Raw genomic sequence first — 16,820 nt, forward strand, 5'->3', positions numbered from 1 at the left:
GCTAGAGGACAGTGTTTGTATACTGTTCTTTTGTCTTTTGCCTTACAGTGTCCAGTCACAGCACTCTCCCAGGCTTACTCGGGCCATCCCGTCTTCCCACCTCCTGCAGTGTGGTTATGTGATTCCTTCGTAGCACAGTTATGCTCATTTGTCACAGACTGCATTCTTCTTGGGTTCCCCCCACAGCCTGGGTGACGGTTTTTGTAATTCTACGTGCAGTTACATTGAATCTGTGGTTTCCAGTTTTACTGGTTTTGACAAATTCAGGGTTGTTTGTCTACCACCACACTTTCTTACGTGACGGTTCCAGCATCCCCCACGTTCACGTATTCTGCTTCTTTGTGGTCAGTTGTTCCCCCTCTCCTGTCCCCCTAGCATTTACTGATTTATTTTCTGTCCCTATAATTTTACCTTTTCTAGAATTTCGTGTAAGTAGGATCATACAATATGTGGCCTTTAAGGTCTAGCTTCTTTCACTTGCTGAAACACATTTAAGATTCATGCATGATTTGGGATGAATCAATCATTTATTTCTTAAATTGGCTTTCTTTGGCTGTACTATAGATGTTTATCATTTTTTCAGTTAAAAGACATCTGGGTTGTTTCTAGTTTGGGCTGATTATTAATAAAATTCTGTAAATATTCACCTATAGGCTTTTGTGTAAAACTAAGTTTTCATTTCTCTTTGATAAATACCTAGGAGTAGATTTGCTGGGTCATATGATATGTGGATATTTACAAGGAACTGTCAAACTGTTTTCCAAAGTGGCTGTACCATTTTATGTACCAACAATATCTGAGTGTTCCAGTTGCTCCAAATCCTTGTCAGTTGATATTTTTGGGGGGTGTGTGTGTGTGTGTGTGTGTGTGTGTAGGTGTGGGTGTGGCTGTGTTGTGTAGCTATTCTAATAAGTGTGCAGTGGTATCCCATTATAGTTTGAATTTCCCTATTGATTAATGATGTTGAGTATCTTTTCATATACTTATTTGTCATTTTAATGGGTTGAATTGTGTCCCCTTACCAAAAAAAAAAAAAAAATCTAACCCCCAGAATGTGACCTTATTTGGAAGTAGAGTCTTTGTAGATGATGAAGTTAAGATGAGATCATTAGGGTGAGTGACATTGGTGAAAGTCCTATGTCTGTGAACCTCAGTATGACTGGTATTCTTTTTTTAAAAAGGGGGAGTTGGACATAGGTGCATGCACATAGGGAGAAGATGAAGGCGGAGACCTGCAAGTCACGAAACACCGAAGACCAGCAAAATTCCAGAAGCCAGGGGAGAGGAACGGAACAGATGCTCCCTCATCGCCCTCGGAAGGAACCAACTCTGCCAACACCTGGGTCCCAGACTTCTAGCCTGTGAGACGGTAAATGTGTTAAGCCACCCAGTTTGCGGTACTTTGTTGCAGCAACTTTATAGACTAACTCACCAATTGTGTATAGCCCTTGGTGAAGTATCTGTTTAGATCTTTTACCCATTTTTTTCCTCCTGTTGTCAAATTTTAAAGGTTCTTTATATATTCTGGACACACATCCTTTGAAGTCTGTTTTACAGATGAAGAAGCAGGGCTCAGACAAGGAGAGTGACTTGGACCCGGTCACACTTTAGCCTGTCTGTGGAAGAAGATAGCCTTGCCCCTGCTCTCCCGGACTCCCATCTTCAGATGCCTGCTGGCAGGCAGCATCTCCCAGCCACATTTCCTTGTTAGCCATTATAGTTCCGTACTGTCTGCAAATAAAGAAGTGTTAATGGGGATATTGGAGGTGATGGTGAGGTAGCCCTGGCCACCCTAGAGAGCAGCTATCAAATGTGTGCCATGTTCAGGGGTAGGTTGGGGAGGGGTGACATTGGTGAAAGTCCTATGCCTGTGACCTAGGGTAACAATCTGCACATCCACGTGGAACAGCATTGAGTGGAGACAGAAGAAACGCTAAAATGGTAGCAAAATGAAAGTTCCCTGATGTTTTGTTGGACACTGTGATCCTTTCAAAAGTATATTAACAGCATTCTTTTTAAACAGCCTTTTTGCAGTTTGCTAACGTGGTTACAAGGTTCACCTCCTCCTCCTCTGATGAATGTGCAGAGGTCTCCTCTCCCCTTGGTATTAGCAGGTCCCCCTATCACACAGCGATCCTCAGAGAGGGCCGTAGTTTTGTATAGAAGGCAGCCTGTAAATCTGATGTATTTAGGGGCTGGGGTATGGGATTCCCAGCCTCTGACTGGTGCACACTCCCCTCCTTTCTTCCTGCCGTGAAGTCTTTGTTTTTAATAGTCTTTATTTTTCAGAGCAGTTTTAGGTTCACAACAAAATCGAGTGGAAAAGTACAGAGGGTTACCCTACATCTCCTGCCCCCACACATGCACAGCCTCCCGACTGTTAACAGCCTGAACCAGAGGGTATATGTGTTACAATGGGGGATGGGACAGTGACATGTCGCAATCACCCAAAGTCCATGGTTTACATTTGGGTTCACTCTTAGCGTTGTTGTCCAAGCCTTTCTTTCTGATGTTTGAGTCTGTGGTCTTATTTTGCACAACAAGGACACGCAGGGAGTCAGGTGAAGGTGGGATGGGGTAGGGGTGGGAATTTCCCACTGCTTTTTCTCTCCAAATTGTCCTCCTTGCTTCATGAGATTCATCCAAGTTTGGTGTAGTGGAAATTCCTTCTCAATCTGGCAGATGGTTAAATAACAATGCTAGTTTCCAGTGCTGTTCAAATGTTGCGTGACTGTGTGTGCATTCCTGCGTGGCACTTCAAGGGGACCTAAGGGCATGATGCGTCGGGGTTGCTACTCTCCCCCGCCGTATCTCAGGAGGCCCTTCCTGAACTCCCAGGCTAAATGTCCCACGTACACTTTGTTCCAATTTCTTTCTTTTTTTTCAGTAATGGCTTTATTGAGATGTAATTCCCATATCATACAATTTGTTCATGAAAAGTGTACAACTCAGTGGATTTTTAGTATGCTCTCAGAGCTAGGCAATCATCACCCCAATTGTATTTTTGTTTTGTTTTGTTGGTATTATTTGCTTTCTGGTTTTTAAATTGAAGTACAGTCAGTTACAATGTGTCAGTTTCTGGTGTACAGCATAATGTTTCAATCATACATAAACATCCATATATTTGTTTTCATATTCTTTGTTCCAATTGCTATATTCACATCTATTATATTGAAGGTTAGATTATGGGGGAGACACCATTATTCATCTTCGTGTCTGCAGCCCAAGGCAAACTGCCTCAGGAAACCTCAGGAGATGCCTTACTATGGGTGCCTTTTGTCACAGTGGAGACCACCCCCGCTAGATCACAGAGGGATTTGAATATCCAGCATCAGAAAATGGGCCAGGAGGAGAGCTGTAATATTCCCTAATTTTTCATTTTGAGTATATAAGAATGTTTTCTGTTAGAAAGGTAAGCATATCTAATTATGTACAGGTTAACCTAGAAAATATTTTATGAATAAGCTCTGTTTTCCAGAGAAAATTGGTTACAGAAATGATTTCATGAAAGCCCATTTCTTTCATTGATGCTTTATTAGTGTTGTATAGACATATAAAATTCAACGTAATTTTCACTACCATGAAAGTAAATAAAATTAAACTACTTCCACATAATTAAAAATGCTGATGACCTTATTCTCAATTAAGTATATAGTTTGAAACAATTCTAAAGCTACAAGAGACTAAACTTTATGATAAAATAAATCATATTCTCCCATAATGCAATCATTTATCAAAGGAAAAAAACAATGAGTTTAATTCGTTAGGAAATTTTCAACATTTGATAATGCAGTATGTTCTACTTCACTTAATGCCCCCATTCCATCCCTCCCTCCCTTTTTAGCGCTAATCTTCACACTGGAGGGGGAGGAGGACATAATTATGCCCATGCTGAATCGGATTCTTCTTTGCACTGAGACTGGGAATGGTAATTAGGTGCATAATTACTTAAGGTTACCCTGAAGATTTCTTTAGAGCTGTCAGTCATTCGTAAAACTATTCTTGCAAATGCTTTTTCCTTTTTGGAGATACTGTCATTCAACCACATTCTTCTCCTACCCAAGCTCTCCATTCTCTGTAACAACTTTTCGGGGGCTTGTAAAGCTTTAGAGGGCAAGACTCTTCGCAGAAATCATACTACTCAGGAGCTCGAAGCAAATGAGGTGATTTTACAATCCTTGCTACAGGCCAGAAAGTGAGTGTGGCGTAGGTAATTATCCTAATTTGAAAAAGGAGAAACAGGTTCAAAAAGAGATTGACTTATTAACAGTCCCTGGCATTTGTTTAGCACTTTTACTTTATGGATTACAATGTATCATATGACCTGACGCTCAAAGCAAAGTTTGTGTGAGGCAGGCCGAGCAGATATGAAGACACTGAGACTCAAAGGAGTCACTTGCCTACGGTGGCACACACGGAGAAACTGATGTTACTGGAACTTGAACTCAGGTGCTTTGATTCCTGGCCCACAAAGCCTCTACCCGTCACGGCAAAGTGCCTCTCACTAACTTGAGCATGGTGAGGAGCAGTGGACTCAGGCCACGTTGTGTAGATGCCTTGGAGCCTGAGAGGAAAAAATACTGTTGTCTTGAAAGAAGAATCCACGTCTCATTTTCAGTGGTGTTCTAGACAGTCCTAATGCACTTGATAAATGATAACTGGTATGTGAATAACCATATAACTGTCATCATTATAAACACAAGTGCAAATGATAATAGATTGAGACAAGCTGCCAAACAGTATGTTGGGATTAAAATAGTTCAGATGGGAATGTACATTATTCAGCTTTCAGAAATGCATATTAAACAGTCTGGGTCGGGGTTTCAGACATAGCAGAGTAGCTCCCTAGCTGTGATCTATTGAAGGTCGGCCCTTGAAAAAAAAATTTTTTTTAATAATAAAATAAAAAACAAACAATCTTGGTTAAAATACCAATACAAAATGGATTTTGAAATCCTGATTTCCTGTAATAAACTTTCTAGACTTCTTATTTAAAAATTTTAAAAATGATTTGTTTTAGCTCTCTCATAAATTTTTTTCTACTATAAAAAAATTGTTTTTGCCCTTGGAAAACCAACATTCTGTTAGCTTCCTTTTCAACATGACTTCATGGTTAGAAGGCCTTCACCGTGGGAGTGATCTTGCGGAAGAATCTGTGACCTCGGGAATTTGTGTTTTCAAAGATGTAACCTGGAGGAGAAGGATAGCTGGCTGGGCAGAGTTCCCGCTGCTTTGGCGCATACTCTGTGGAGTACATGGTTACGTCATCAAATGGAATCGAAGTCTTAAAGGCAACATTTGAAGGTTTGCAGCTCTCCGTTGGAATCAGTTCATGTGGCACATAGTGAGATCGGAAAGTGCTCAAACCATCAAATTTTCCAGATGGGTTGGGAATCTGCTGCTGCTGCCTAATGAGTCCTGGACGACAGCTCTCCCACGCTGGGAAATCCTCCTTCATGGTGCTTTTTCCTTGGAAAGGAAAACCGTTGTTTCTTCTGTGGGAAACTGGCCTGATGGGAACAACCCGCTTGGCCGGGTGCGGAACGTAGTCCAGGTGGCTTGTGCTGTCGAACTGCATGGTGCCCGCAGGAGGGACGTACTCTTGTACTTTCTTGATTTCAGGCGGTGGGATTTCCCATGGTTGAAAACTTTCACGGAATTCAGTGCTTCCTTCAAACTGAGCATTTGGGGCCACTCTGGGGGGTGCAGGTCTACAGATTTTTGACGTTTCACCAACAAGACCCTGAAAGTCATATCGGTGAGTTGTGAGATCCTCGAAGGGTTGGTCAGATGGCTTGTAAACTTCCTTTGGCCTTGCAGACTTGAGTTCTAGCTGGTAAGGTACGTAATCCAGGCGATGGCTTGTGGCATCGTTAAAGGGGGCTGCAGGGCGTGTGACCGCAGGGCTGGGCTTAAAGCTTTGCCTGGGCTTTACCTCCTGAGGAACATAGTCGTCCTGAAAGGTAGTTGAATTTCCAAATTTCACAGTAGGGGGATTGTAAACTTGTTCCGGTTTACAGAGTTCACTTTTCTGAATGTCCCAAGCTCTATAATCATCTTGAAAATTAAAAAAAACAAAAAGCATGTTTAAATACTGAAGAAAACAACCACCTTCTAAAAACCATGACTGACCTCTCTCTCGTGGCCGTATTACCATCATTCCATTTCCTTTGGGAACCTGAGCACTAGTCAAGTATGAACTTTCACTGATTCCCTCAGATTTATTCTTTTTTCATTTCTACGTTCCTCTTCCTGTCTCTCCACTTTAATATATACAACTTCCACGTTCAGATTCTTCTAATGATGCAAGAGAATGGAACTTCTGGGCCTGATCCCAACAGTTTTTGAAAGCCCCAAGGGCTGTTTTGGGTGGAGCCAGAGTTTAGGAGATTATTGCTGTGTTCCCAGGAACTGGTTGGAACTTTTGCTATAATATATAAAATGCTAAAGTAAACCCTAAAATCTAGGGCTCGACATAAAATCAAGGGCCCTGATGTGTGGGCAAAAGTGATGTGGGTATTACTTCTTGCTTTGGGGGAACTCCTCAAAGGAGAGGAAATTTCAGCTCCGTTACACTGGGATTTAGCATTAAATAACCTTAATTCTGCTTCTTGCAGCTTACCTAGACCATGGATAGAAAACTGACGTGCTTCTATTTCAACTGAGGGTTATTAGGTTTTCCATTCCTAGATGAGAAAGGTAGAAAGCTGAGAAAAACTGTAAAATTGACCTCACTTCAAAATATTTATTTCTAAATACCAAAAATTAATTTATAAAAGACAGGTCCTAAGGACAAGGCGAGGCAGAGGAGCCCTTCATTCCTTCCAGTTCTGTGCCCGCATCCTTTCTCGGGGCCCCTCCTACCTGTAGCCCTTGGGGGGCTTGGCAGGACTGCCTGCCTGGCAACCCAGCTGCCGAGCCCTGCCCCCCGGGTGCCTGGGCTGTTCCCCAGGGCACTGAACTGGGCTCTTGACCCACATAATGTCTTAATCCTCAAGAGCATCCCAGGGAGCTCCACAAGAGTCCTGGCCTGGGCTATGAGTTTGGGGGGGGAAAAAAAAAGACGGAAGCCATACAAGATAAAGTATTCGAGTCTAGACTGAAGTCCAGGCAATGTTTACTGGAAAGGCCAAAGCTCAGATGCTTGTTATGCGAACGCCTCTGAAGAGAAAAGTTCCTCAGCCATAGATATTTCTGCCAAGATGGCCAGGTTTTAGACCAAATGATCACTCCCACTCTCAAGCTACTGACCTACAAACGAGAGTGAATACCGGACCCAAGGGCAGGCAATCTTTAGGCTGGTAGAGACCTGGCAAGAAACAACGTGGCAAGCGAAGATGATCTACGTCAAGCATATTCTTGTTCTTGGGAACCTAAATTTGAACATACAGAGCCAGATAAAAGTGAGAGAAGAATCTAAATGGATGCCGTCAAGCAGAATTGGAGCACCGTGGTGCGCTGACAGCTTCAAAACAGACCCGTAAGGAAACAGAGGTGACACACAGGCCGCAGAGGCCTGTGAGCAGGATGGTGATCAGAGAAGCCATGTAAAGGGAAGCGAAGATGCTGCAGAGGAACCATGCAGCTCATCACAGAGATGGAGGGAATAGCTCTTCCTTCAAGCTTCCTCTGTCCCTGATAGCTTTTCATTCCAGGTCACGTGAAGTTTTACCACAAACTCACTTTTTCTTGAGCCACCAAGAAGGAATCTCTGTTGTTTGCAATCTAAAGTGTATAAAATTACCACACTGTTTTTCAGTAACTAAAAGGAAACCATAGGATGTTATTGGAAGTCTATGGTTCCCTGTAAACATACAGGGAGAGTCCTTGTTGCCGAAATGTCTACAAGAGAAAGATGTTATTTCATCAGAGAAACTAAATAGAAGAGAGTATTTCTCCCTTACCAAACCAGCTTTGGTTTTCAAAAGGGAAGCAAGAATTTGGAGACTATTTAATTTATTTGAACCCCAGTATGCTCAGTAGAGTTTCAACTCATTCTGGGATGTAAGGAAAGGACAAGTGCCAACATATGTGGCATGTGACACATCATGACATAATGCTTGTTCAATGGCATCCCTTGTTTTCATGTTTTGAGTCAGAGAAAACTAAGTGACCGAATTTGGATGGGAATCCAGTTCTCTTAACTCTCAATCAAGCAAATGGTCTTTTTTTTTTTTCACTATGCAATACTGTTTTAGCCAAAGAGAAGTTTTTTCCTAAGCCATAGGGACTAACTTTGGCAACACACCAGAATTATGATTTGATATTAGATGTCAGAGCTGGACGTGAGTTTTAGTATTTTTGGCGCTTTCATTTTTGAAACGGCAAGTTACCTTTATAGGTTGGGACAGTGTCCAGCTTTCCTTTTTTGACTTGTTGTCTCTCCAGAGGCCGGACTATTGCCACAGGCTGTACTTTATAAGAATTAAAATCCCGTTTGTAGGTAGTACCAAGATCAATCTTTCCCTGTTTTGCTTTATATTCTTCTGGCACATGGCGAGGTTGTTTGACTATTTCATAAGGACGATAATCTGACCTGAAATATATAAATTTGAAACATAGCCTCATAGGTTCTTTTGTGTCTAATTATTTCAGTGCAGTATTGACATTGTCAAGTCTTTTTGTTTTCACTTGAAAAGTCTAAGAAGATATTTAAAATGGTGATGGTTGATAAACTACTTGAGTTTGTTGAATTCCTTTATGCCCTATCCAATGACTAAATGTCTTAAGAAAAATAACTGTCAAAGATCCTAGTTTTCAAAACATCCTTATAGTGGATCCTCGGTTACTTGGATCTTACATAAATAAAATCTTCAAATAACTGAATTTCTTTTCTGACCTAGAAGGTCAGAAAAATTTTTTTAATAGATCCCCTGGGTCCACCTTGTCAAAATCCTTATTCCTATTGAAGACTTTAATAAACTATCTGAGCATCCTCTCTTCTTGCTGAAGTCATGCTGTCTTCCTGCTCATCATTAAATAATCAATGAAATAAGTAATTTATGTCTAAACTCTGGCTTTTAGACATAAATCATATTCATAGTATGGATCTGAGTCTGACTCATCTTCAGATCCCCCAGAAACCCTTGCCAGGGACGGGAGTCATATGGCACCCCAGCCTCCCTGGGCATTATAAAACATTATGTGGCAGAGGCAGTCATCAGACACCCAGGTTGTCTGGTGGGGTGGAGGAGACCACAGACTAATCAGATTACAGGGTCCAAACCCTGGCTCTGTCGTTCACTAGATGTATGATGTTGGACAACTTCGTTAACCTGCCTATGCTCCAGTTTCCTTAGATAGAAAAGAGGACAATAATACCATCTATGTCACGGGGTTGTTTTAAGGACTGACACATGTCCACCATACACCTGAGTGTTTAGTACACAGTAAGAATAATATGTTAGCTACTGCAATACGACTACAAGGCTTCAAAATTGCTTTTTTTTCCCTTTTGGGACTCCAGCGACTGTTTCACTCATTTTATGATTTATTTAAACCATCTTGTATTAGTAAATATTTTCTGTATACATCCATAGCTCCAAAAACCAAAACTCACTGAACCCCTTCTCTATTCATGATAAAACTTCTTAAGACTTTTGGCTCCATTTTGTCACCTGCACCCACCCACGCTGGACCCCTCTTCAACCCGCTTCAGCCTGGTTCCCAGCACTGTCACTTCTCTAATACAGCTTGAAGGTTCACAGTGACTTCTATCGATTAAATCCATCAGATGTTTTTAGTCCTCATCTTACCTGACCTCTCAGGCACTAACTGACATTACTGCCCGCTCCCTCTATTTCTGGCAAAGTCTCCCCTCCTGCCTTCCTCGTTATTTCTTCTGAGTCTCCAGTGCAGCTTCATCCTCCTCTCCTCGTCTTTAAGGGCTGGAGTTCCCAACACCCAGGCCTGCACACTCTCGTCCTCTCATCCAGTGTCCTTCCCGAGCACAACTCCTCTACTCCCACTTTCAATTTCCACCTTTATAGAGATGCCTCTCAAACTTGGATCTTAGTTCAGACCTTTCTCTCGGCTCCGTATCAGTGTTTACAGTGGCCTCTTGGATATTCAATGGCATCTCAAACCTTAGTATGCCCCTAATCAAACCACTGTTTCCCCCAACAAATCTGGTCCTTTGTGCTTACTCCCTGTCTTGGTGAAATACATCACCGTCTCTTCAGCTGCACAGTCAGAAACCTAGGACTGACCCTTCATGCCTCACCTCCGCTCTGTATTTAGTTCCTCATTAACTCCTGTCAGTTTTGCCTCCTAAATCTCTCTTAAATCTAACTGATTTTTCTCTATCTCTTCACCACTCTTAATATTCCAAGTTTTCATAATACCTCATTCAAATCAATTCACTAGCTTCCTAAACTCATTTACTAGTTCTCTTTCCAGTCTTTTCTCACACTGTCCCTGAAGTAATCCTTTCAGGTGTAAATTTGACCAGGTTATTCTGCCCTCATGTCCCAAGCCTCTTTCTTATCCCCTTTACATACTTCCTTCAAGACACAAACACACAAACCAACAGAACAAGAAAGAAAAAGAAAACTTCAGTGGCTTCTTATTGCTCTAAATATACAAAAAAAACTGAACGTGGCCCAAAGGCCCACGTGGCCTCGTTCACTAGCCTCAGTTCACACTGTGCTTCCTCTTGTCTTCCTTCTTTGATAATTCCCTTCTTTCATGTCCTCCTGCTACATGCTGCTCTGCCTGGAATGCACTTTCTTACTCTCTCAACTCTAGTTAATTGCTTTACATGTTTCAGAGTTTAGCTCATTCTCCTCATTTCCCTGATAAAGTCAAACCTCTTACTCCGGCTCTCCAGTTGCCTTGCGCCTATCCTTCAGATTCTACCACTGTTGCAATTTCATACCTATTTTGAACAATGTTGTCGATTGCCACCTTCACTAGACTGCCACGTCTGTCAGCAGAGAGATCATGACTGTTTTTGCTCATCATTGTGTCCCAGGTGCCTAACATAGCACCTGACACTTAACAAATGCTTAAGAAATACTATTTAGTGGATGAATAATAGTAGAAATCACGTACCTCTGCTTCTCAAGACATCTGAGGTGTTTTTTGCTCTTCCCAAATACCAGCTAGAGGGGAATAGGCTAAAATGCAATCAGGGAGTGGAAGGATCAGGGAGAGGACAGACTAGAAAGCTTAGAAGTCTTAGTCGCTCCAGTTAGATTAGTTAAGTGTCAGACAGTATCCCCGCAAACCCAAAGCGGCTTTCTATGGGGGAGTGGTAAGGGGTAAATGCACTCTTATTCATCTGACATCCCCAAACATTTGACATGTCTGGAATCATACTTTCAGCGCAGACTTCCTGCCAACTCTGGCAGTCATCTATTGTGCTACAACTGTAATGCTATAAAGGATCAAAAGTCCTGTACAAGTCCAGATATCTGCTCTTTACAGTCTCTTCCTATATTATAGAAACATATAGAATAGAATGACACCTTATTCCTTGTACAGATAAATCAGCTACTTTCTGCTTCCTAGTCAATGTTGTCAACATGAGGGAGTCAAGCAAGAGTTCCAAACACCTATATAGCTCTTGGAAATACTGCTAGTTCCCTAGTCAAAACACAAAGAAAGGTCCTAGTGTTTTACTAAGTAGAAAGATGATGTTTTAAGAAATGGAAGTTTTAGTTTTATTGGCATATTTAAACCTTTGGGAGTTGAGACTTTTTTTAATTAATTTTTTTTTTTTTTTACTATTAAAGGCTACTTGAACAAGGCAACTGAGAAAAATCTAGAACTGAAAAGAAATTGCCTTTTTAAAGAAAGAATGACAAGTTAAACTTTCTTGATTATAACACTTAGAATTGGTTAAATGCAAGATGTTTATTCATAAATATGAACATTATGAATTTTATTTCAAATCTCCATTATGAATCATTAAGGCATCAAGGAAGAAAGGAGTAAAGGTGAAAAAAAGAGCAACCATTGCCTTTGCTCTATCTCAACTAATTGTTCAATTCCTTCATCTGATTTACTATGATCTGTCATTATCTTGTTTACCTAATTTTTTGTTTTTGGACTATTGTTCCCACAAGACTATGAACAACAGTAGGGGAAATCCCTTCTTTGTGTTCCACACCATCCCCAGTGGACAGTCCACCACCGACCCACTGCATTGAGTCTGCAGCAACAGAATCACCAGCAGGGCTGGTTAAAAATGCGTATCCCTGGGATCCACTCCATTATCTACTGACTATTTTAGGTGGAGCTCTGGAATCTGCAATTTTAATCCTTCTAGGTGATTCCAAATCACACCAAAGTCTGAGGGCTATGGAAAATCTTCAAATTCCTGGAAGAGCCACACACTTACAGAAGTAACTGGAATCACCAAAGCACTATTACTGCATGAGTTGCCTGAAAGGTGAAAGGTAGGCGTATTGGACTAAAAGTCTAAAGGTCTCCACCTGTGCTATGTAAGTCGAATGAGCGCTATCTGAAATAAAAAGAAAAGGGATAGCACTACAAATTAAAGCTGTTATAGAGCATTTTAAAACCCTTATATTGTAGAAATCTGATGTATGCATTCCTTGAAAGCAAGAACCTCTATTTATTGACATTTTTACACTTAATGCCTAAGGTTGCACCTTGAATATAGTGTGCATGTTAACAGAATAAAGAAAAGAATTAACCCCTTGAATTGACAAAGATACAAAGAGATCAAAAAAGCTGAGTCCAAATGAAAAGTTCAGGCTTAGAAGGACTTTTCTGTCTCACACACTGAATGAATACTGAGTGCCTACTATGAGCTAGGAAGCACTGTACTGGGTTTCTGGAAGTAGAATGCCAAGATAAGAATAGACATAGTTCCTGCTTTCATGGAACACTGAAACTAATCTGATGATAAAATAATAGGAAGACGCTTTGGGAGCTTACATAGGGGGCTTTTACCTAGACTGAAAGCTGGGAGAGGTGTCAGAGAAGGCTTTGAATTGAGATCCATAGGCTGAAAGGGTATTAACTAGGGTAAGAGGCAGGAAGAATCCCAGGCAGCTGAAATAAAATCTTGGAAGGTTCTGTGACAAAGGAAACCTGGTACTTTCAAGAAATGAAAAATATCTGATGGTACAGTGACCATAAAAAAGTGCAAAGGGCACTGCAGTGAAAATAAATCAGAGAAGCACGTAGTGACTAAGCAATGAAGGGGTTTTGGTGTATAGTAAACGTAATGGGAAAATAGAGTATTTTCAGCAGGGCGGTGATAGGATGAGATCTGCATTTTAAAATGCAGGCTAGAGTTGGAAAACAGATCAGAGATGGAAAAACTAGAGTAGATACAGACATAACAATTAGGAAGCTACTGCATTCCCCTAGGTGCTGGTGACAGTGGAAAGCAGATAACACAAGAGATTTTAGGGGGTTAAAAAAAAAATCAATAGAACTTTTTATTTCCCTTTTTACTTTTCATTTTTGTCATCTAAATTATCTTTCTGTTTTTCTCAAGTCGTGACTCAACTGGTTTTTTGCTTCTTGGATTGGTTCAACTTACAACAACTAAATAGTTCAATTTAAAGAGTTGAAAAACAAACAAAACCTTTATTAAGACCAGAAGAGTCAGGAGAAAAGTAAGTAAAGCAAATGGTTTCTCGATATTTACTTAAATGTTGTTATTCCTTCCATTTTACTGCGACATGCTCTGAATTCTTCCTTGGGTTTCAGACTCTGAGGTGGAGGCACATTGCCATACGTAGGATATTTTTCCAAATACTCAGTTGTGGGACAAGACATGCCAGAGTTTTCATAAATCCTTGTGGTTCCATGCGGACAACGATGTCGCCTGTGCAAACATAAATAAACTGAAAGATTAAGTTCACCTTCAAAAACATTTTGTATAATTGCATTTTAATCATAGAACCTTCAGTAAACTCAGAATCTCTAAACTTAAGAGCAGCTTTACTGAAAAACAAAACCAAGAAAACTTCTGTTTACTCTGCAGTCATGTTTATAAAAACAATGCATATATTATGGTATATCCTGATGTGGTAGAAACTCTGGTTTTGCTCTGGCAACAATTTAGTGTGTCTTCTTATACTAAGCTGAAAAGCTAACAAGTAAACTTCCCAGGCCCCTTGCAGGCAGTTTCTACATACAATTCAGGTTTCAGGTTTCACTTATTGGATGTAGTCACGTGAGACTCTAATTCAGAGAGAGCTATGTAGGGGGAGAGGTAGGGCAGGTCCATTTTGTGTGAATGGATTGTAGCTGTGGCACAGAGAGTTAGGGGCCAGCAGTTGTCAGGCAGCATCTTGGTTTGCAAGGTGGCTTCTTGACTTGGCAGCTCCCTGACCTTGGCAGTGATGAGTAGTTCTGTTGCAGTTTCTTGATTGTGGTGGAGGCAGTGACACCTGGCAGCCCTGTTCTGTGGTGAGTTTTCTGGGAATTTTTCCTGAAAGCTTAGTTTGCAAACTGTTTCTTCTTTCTTGCAACAATTCTGTGAGCTGTATATTCTCCTTAATAAATTCCTTTATGCCTTAACTAGCCAAAGTAGATTACGTTGTCCATAACTAAGAACCCTGATCAATACATCATATACATGAATGGCATGCAGTTGTTAAAGGGAGTAAGGCTCTTTATGCATGGCCATTGGAAGGTGCGGAGATTGTAAACAGTAAAAAACTAGGTTGTGGAATAGTATGCCTCTCTCTCTCTCTCTTTACAGAATGCAGACGTGAAACTAGTCAAAGAACATTTGTTATCTGTGGGGATAGGATTATGAGGGATTTTCACTACATTATAGATATTTTATTTGAATTTTTATACTATGTTTCATGTAGTATGTTTCTTTCATAATCAGAAAAAAAAGGATAAAGCTCTTAACAAGTAAACAGTTTAACTCACATGAGCAATTGTACATACAGGCTGCAGAGAAAAATATGTTATGAGATAGATGATAGTTTTGATGGATATAGTGAAACAGACAGACATTTGAAATGATTTAGTTACATAGTATGAAAAAAAAAAAGATTCAAACAGCAAGATGAAAAACTAGCAGACTCAGGTCAAAATTTCCCTGAAGCGGTCTCTTGAGGATCTTGATCCTCCTGGAGAGAAGCAAGGCACTGAAATACTAATGAGCTTGTTTTCCTTGTTTTTTCCCCTCCTTTGTTTCAAGCAGGTAATCAGGACTCGGATATTTCCCTGTTGCAGGGTTTTTGGGAGTGCAGAGGATGGAAGATGCCTGAAGTCAACACTTTCCTGTCTTTTTAGAAAATAACTCATGTAAGAGATGAAATCAGGCGTCCTTCTGGAGATGACCCCCTCCTCTCAGCCCTTCCTCTTCATCTTTTACCTCCTTCCTCTCTCTGGGGGAATTGTTTCCTCTTCCTTCTTTTTCAGTACAAGACAATCTGTTTCCTCTTAGGACCTCTCTCCAGAAGGACACCTGATTTCATCTCTTCCATTAATTGTCTTTTAAAAAGACAAGAAAATGTGGGGTCTTTGCCTCACTCTACCAGTGTACCAGGAGGTGAGGCCAGATCTCAAGAGTGGGCTAGGTGAAACCCTACAACAGTGGCTCCCAGCTTTGCCAAGATTCTTGTACCTCAAACATAAACCTGAAAACAGGGGTGGCAACACTCTGGAAGGGATTATATAAACTTCAGCAAGAGATATTTCAGTGGGAAGCATTACCATTGTTTATTAAAGCCCAGAGAGGACTCCTCCTGCATTGGCAATGCCTCACAGCTCCCTGGATTATTTTACTGCCTAAAGAAAAGGAAGCCTCTAACATCATGAAGACTGAAATTTCCTGACAGCTGGTTGACAAAAGAACTTGAGTTGGATATAAATTAACTTAAAGATTAGAAAAAAATTAAATTTCTTGCACATCACGATTTTTAGATAGGAATCATACCCTCAAATGTTATTGTATCTTTTAACCTACATGTAGTTATTAATTACAAACAACGTTTATCATGAAACTTGCTTCCATCAACATGCAGAGTGTTTTCCCTCTGGAGGGGCTTACAATACGATGGGAGTGACATATTCATAATATTTACTTGGCAAATAGTGATCTAATCCCTGGGTCAACAGGGAAGCAGAGGAAAGAGAAGACGGTGTTTATAGGTGGTTGGAGGTTGTTAGGCAAGACTCATAGACCAATTCTGGGTTTCAGGGTGGATACTATATATTACCTTTTCAGTCAGTCAGACCCCAAAGGAGCGCTGCCTGGATGGGAATGGGAAAGGGAATACGGTCAGGCTCGGATGGAAAACTAGATATAGAAGGACGCTTAACGCGGGTTGAAAATTCATAGACTTGCACACCGTTCTGATCTTCTTCCGTTTTCTTTTATGTATTTATTTACTTTTAATTTTGCGGGCATACACTCTCCCAAGTCGCATCAGATCCCCCCACTTCCCCAGCCTGACATCGGGCCGCTGCTACACATGCGTAGACTACCCGCCAGGCTGGATGGCACTTCAGTTTGCGCCGCTGGAGAGGGAGCCGGCAAAGCACAACTGTTTAAGCCGCGGTAGCTGGCGGGTGCGAAGCGGGCATTCGCTGACCCGGGTAAGTGGGGACATCGCTGCGCCCGCGTCCCTACACCTCCGCCGGGCGGCCACGCAGGGCTCGGTCCCGCTAGGGCCCAGCTCGCTCCCAGGCCCCGCGGCGCCCCAGGGGCCGTTTCTTACCCGCAGGTACAAATCTGACACAGACACCAGCTCCTCATGCTGCTGCGGGCTCGCGGGGTCGGCTCCGCGGCTCCCCTGCGTCCGCCGTGTCTATGGTGCCACCGCACCCGCCGTAGTCAAGGCAACCGCGGGAGCCCGGGTGACGGACGCGGC

The 16,820-nt window shown here is 41.6% G+C and overlaps 1 protein-coding gene across 2 annotated transcripts; it reads right to left on the reverse strand.

Annotated features, from left to right (window-relative positions):
• Positions 1–3,525: 3,525 nt before the first annotated feature.
• On the reverse strand, positions 3,526–16,813 carry SAXO2 (stabilizer of axonemal microtubules 2). 2 transcript variants are annotated; one of them, XM_064480640.1, is made up of 5 exons: positions 16,668–16,813; positions 16,167–16,200; positions 13,628–13,807; positions 8,334–8,536; positions 3,526–6,057 (listed from the first exon to the last, which is right to left on the reverse strand). In XM_064480640.1, exons 3-5 carry the CDS (start codon positions 13,756–13,758, stop codon positions 5,114–5,116), a joined length of 1,278 nt encoding a protein of 425 aa, XP_064336710.1. In that variant the 5' UTR covers positions 13,759–13,807; positions 16,167–16,200; positions 16,668–16,813; the 3' UTR covers positions 3,526–5,113. The 2 variants fall into 2 exon arrangements, with proteins under 2 accessions (XP_064336710.1, XP_010985124.2); XM_010986822.3 differs by lacking the exon at positions 16,167–16,200.
• Positions 16,814–16,820: the final 7 nt, after the last annotated feature.

Source organism: Camelus dromedarius, chromosome 29 (genome assembly GCF_036321535.1).
Source record: "Camelus dromedarius isolate mCamDro1 chromosome 29, mCamDro1.pat, whole genome shotgun sequence".
Lineage (NCBI taxonomy): Eukaryota > Metazoa > Chordata > Mammalia > Artiodactyla > Camelidae > Camelus > Camelus dromedarius.

Bases quoted from the DNA above. Each gene is read 5' to 3' on its own strand.
- SAXO2 (XM_010986822.3), bottom strand. From the start codon at position 16,705: ATGAGGAGCTGGTGTCTGTGTCAGATTTGTACCTGCGG. The intron at 13,808-16,667 runs GTAAGAAACGGC...ATGTTTGCACAG, and splicing joins TGTCAGATTTGTACCTGCGG to GCGACATCGTTGTCCGCATG. The intron at 8,537-13,627 runs GTAAATATCGAG...TATATATTTCAG, and splicing joins GAAGGAATAACAACATTTAA to GTCAGATTATCGTCCTTATG.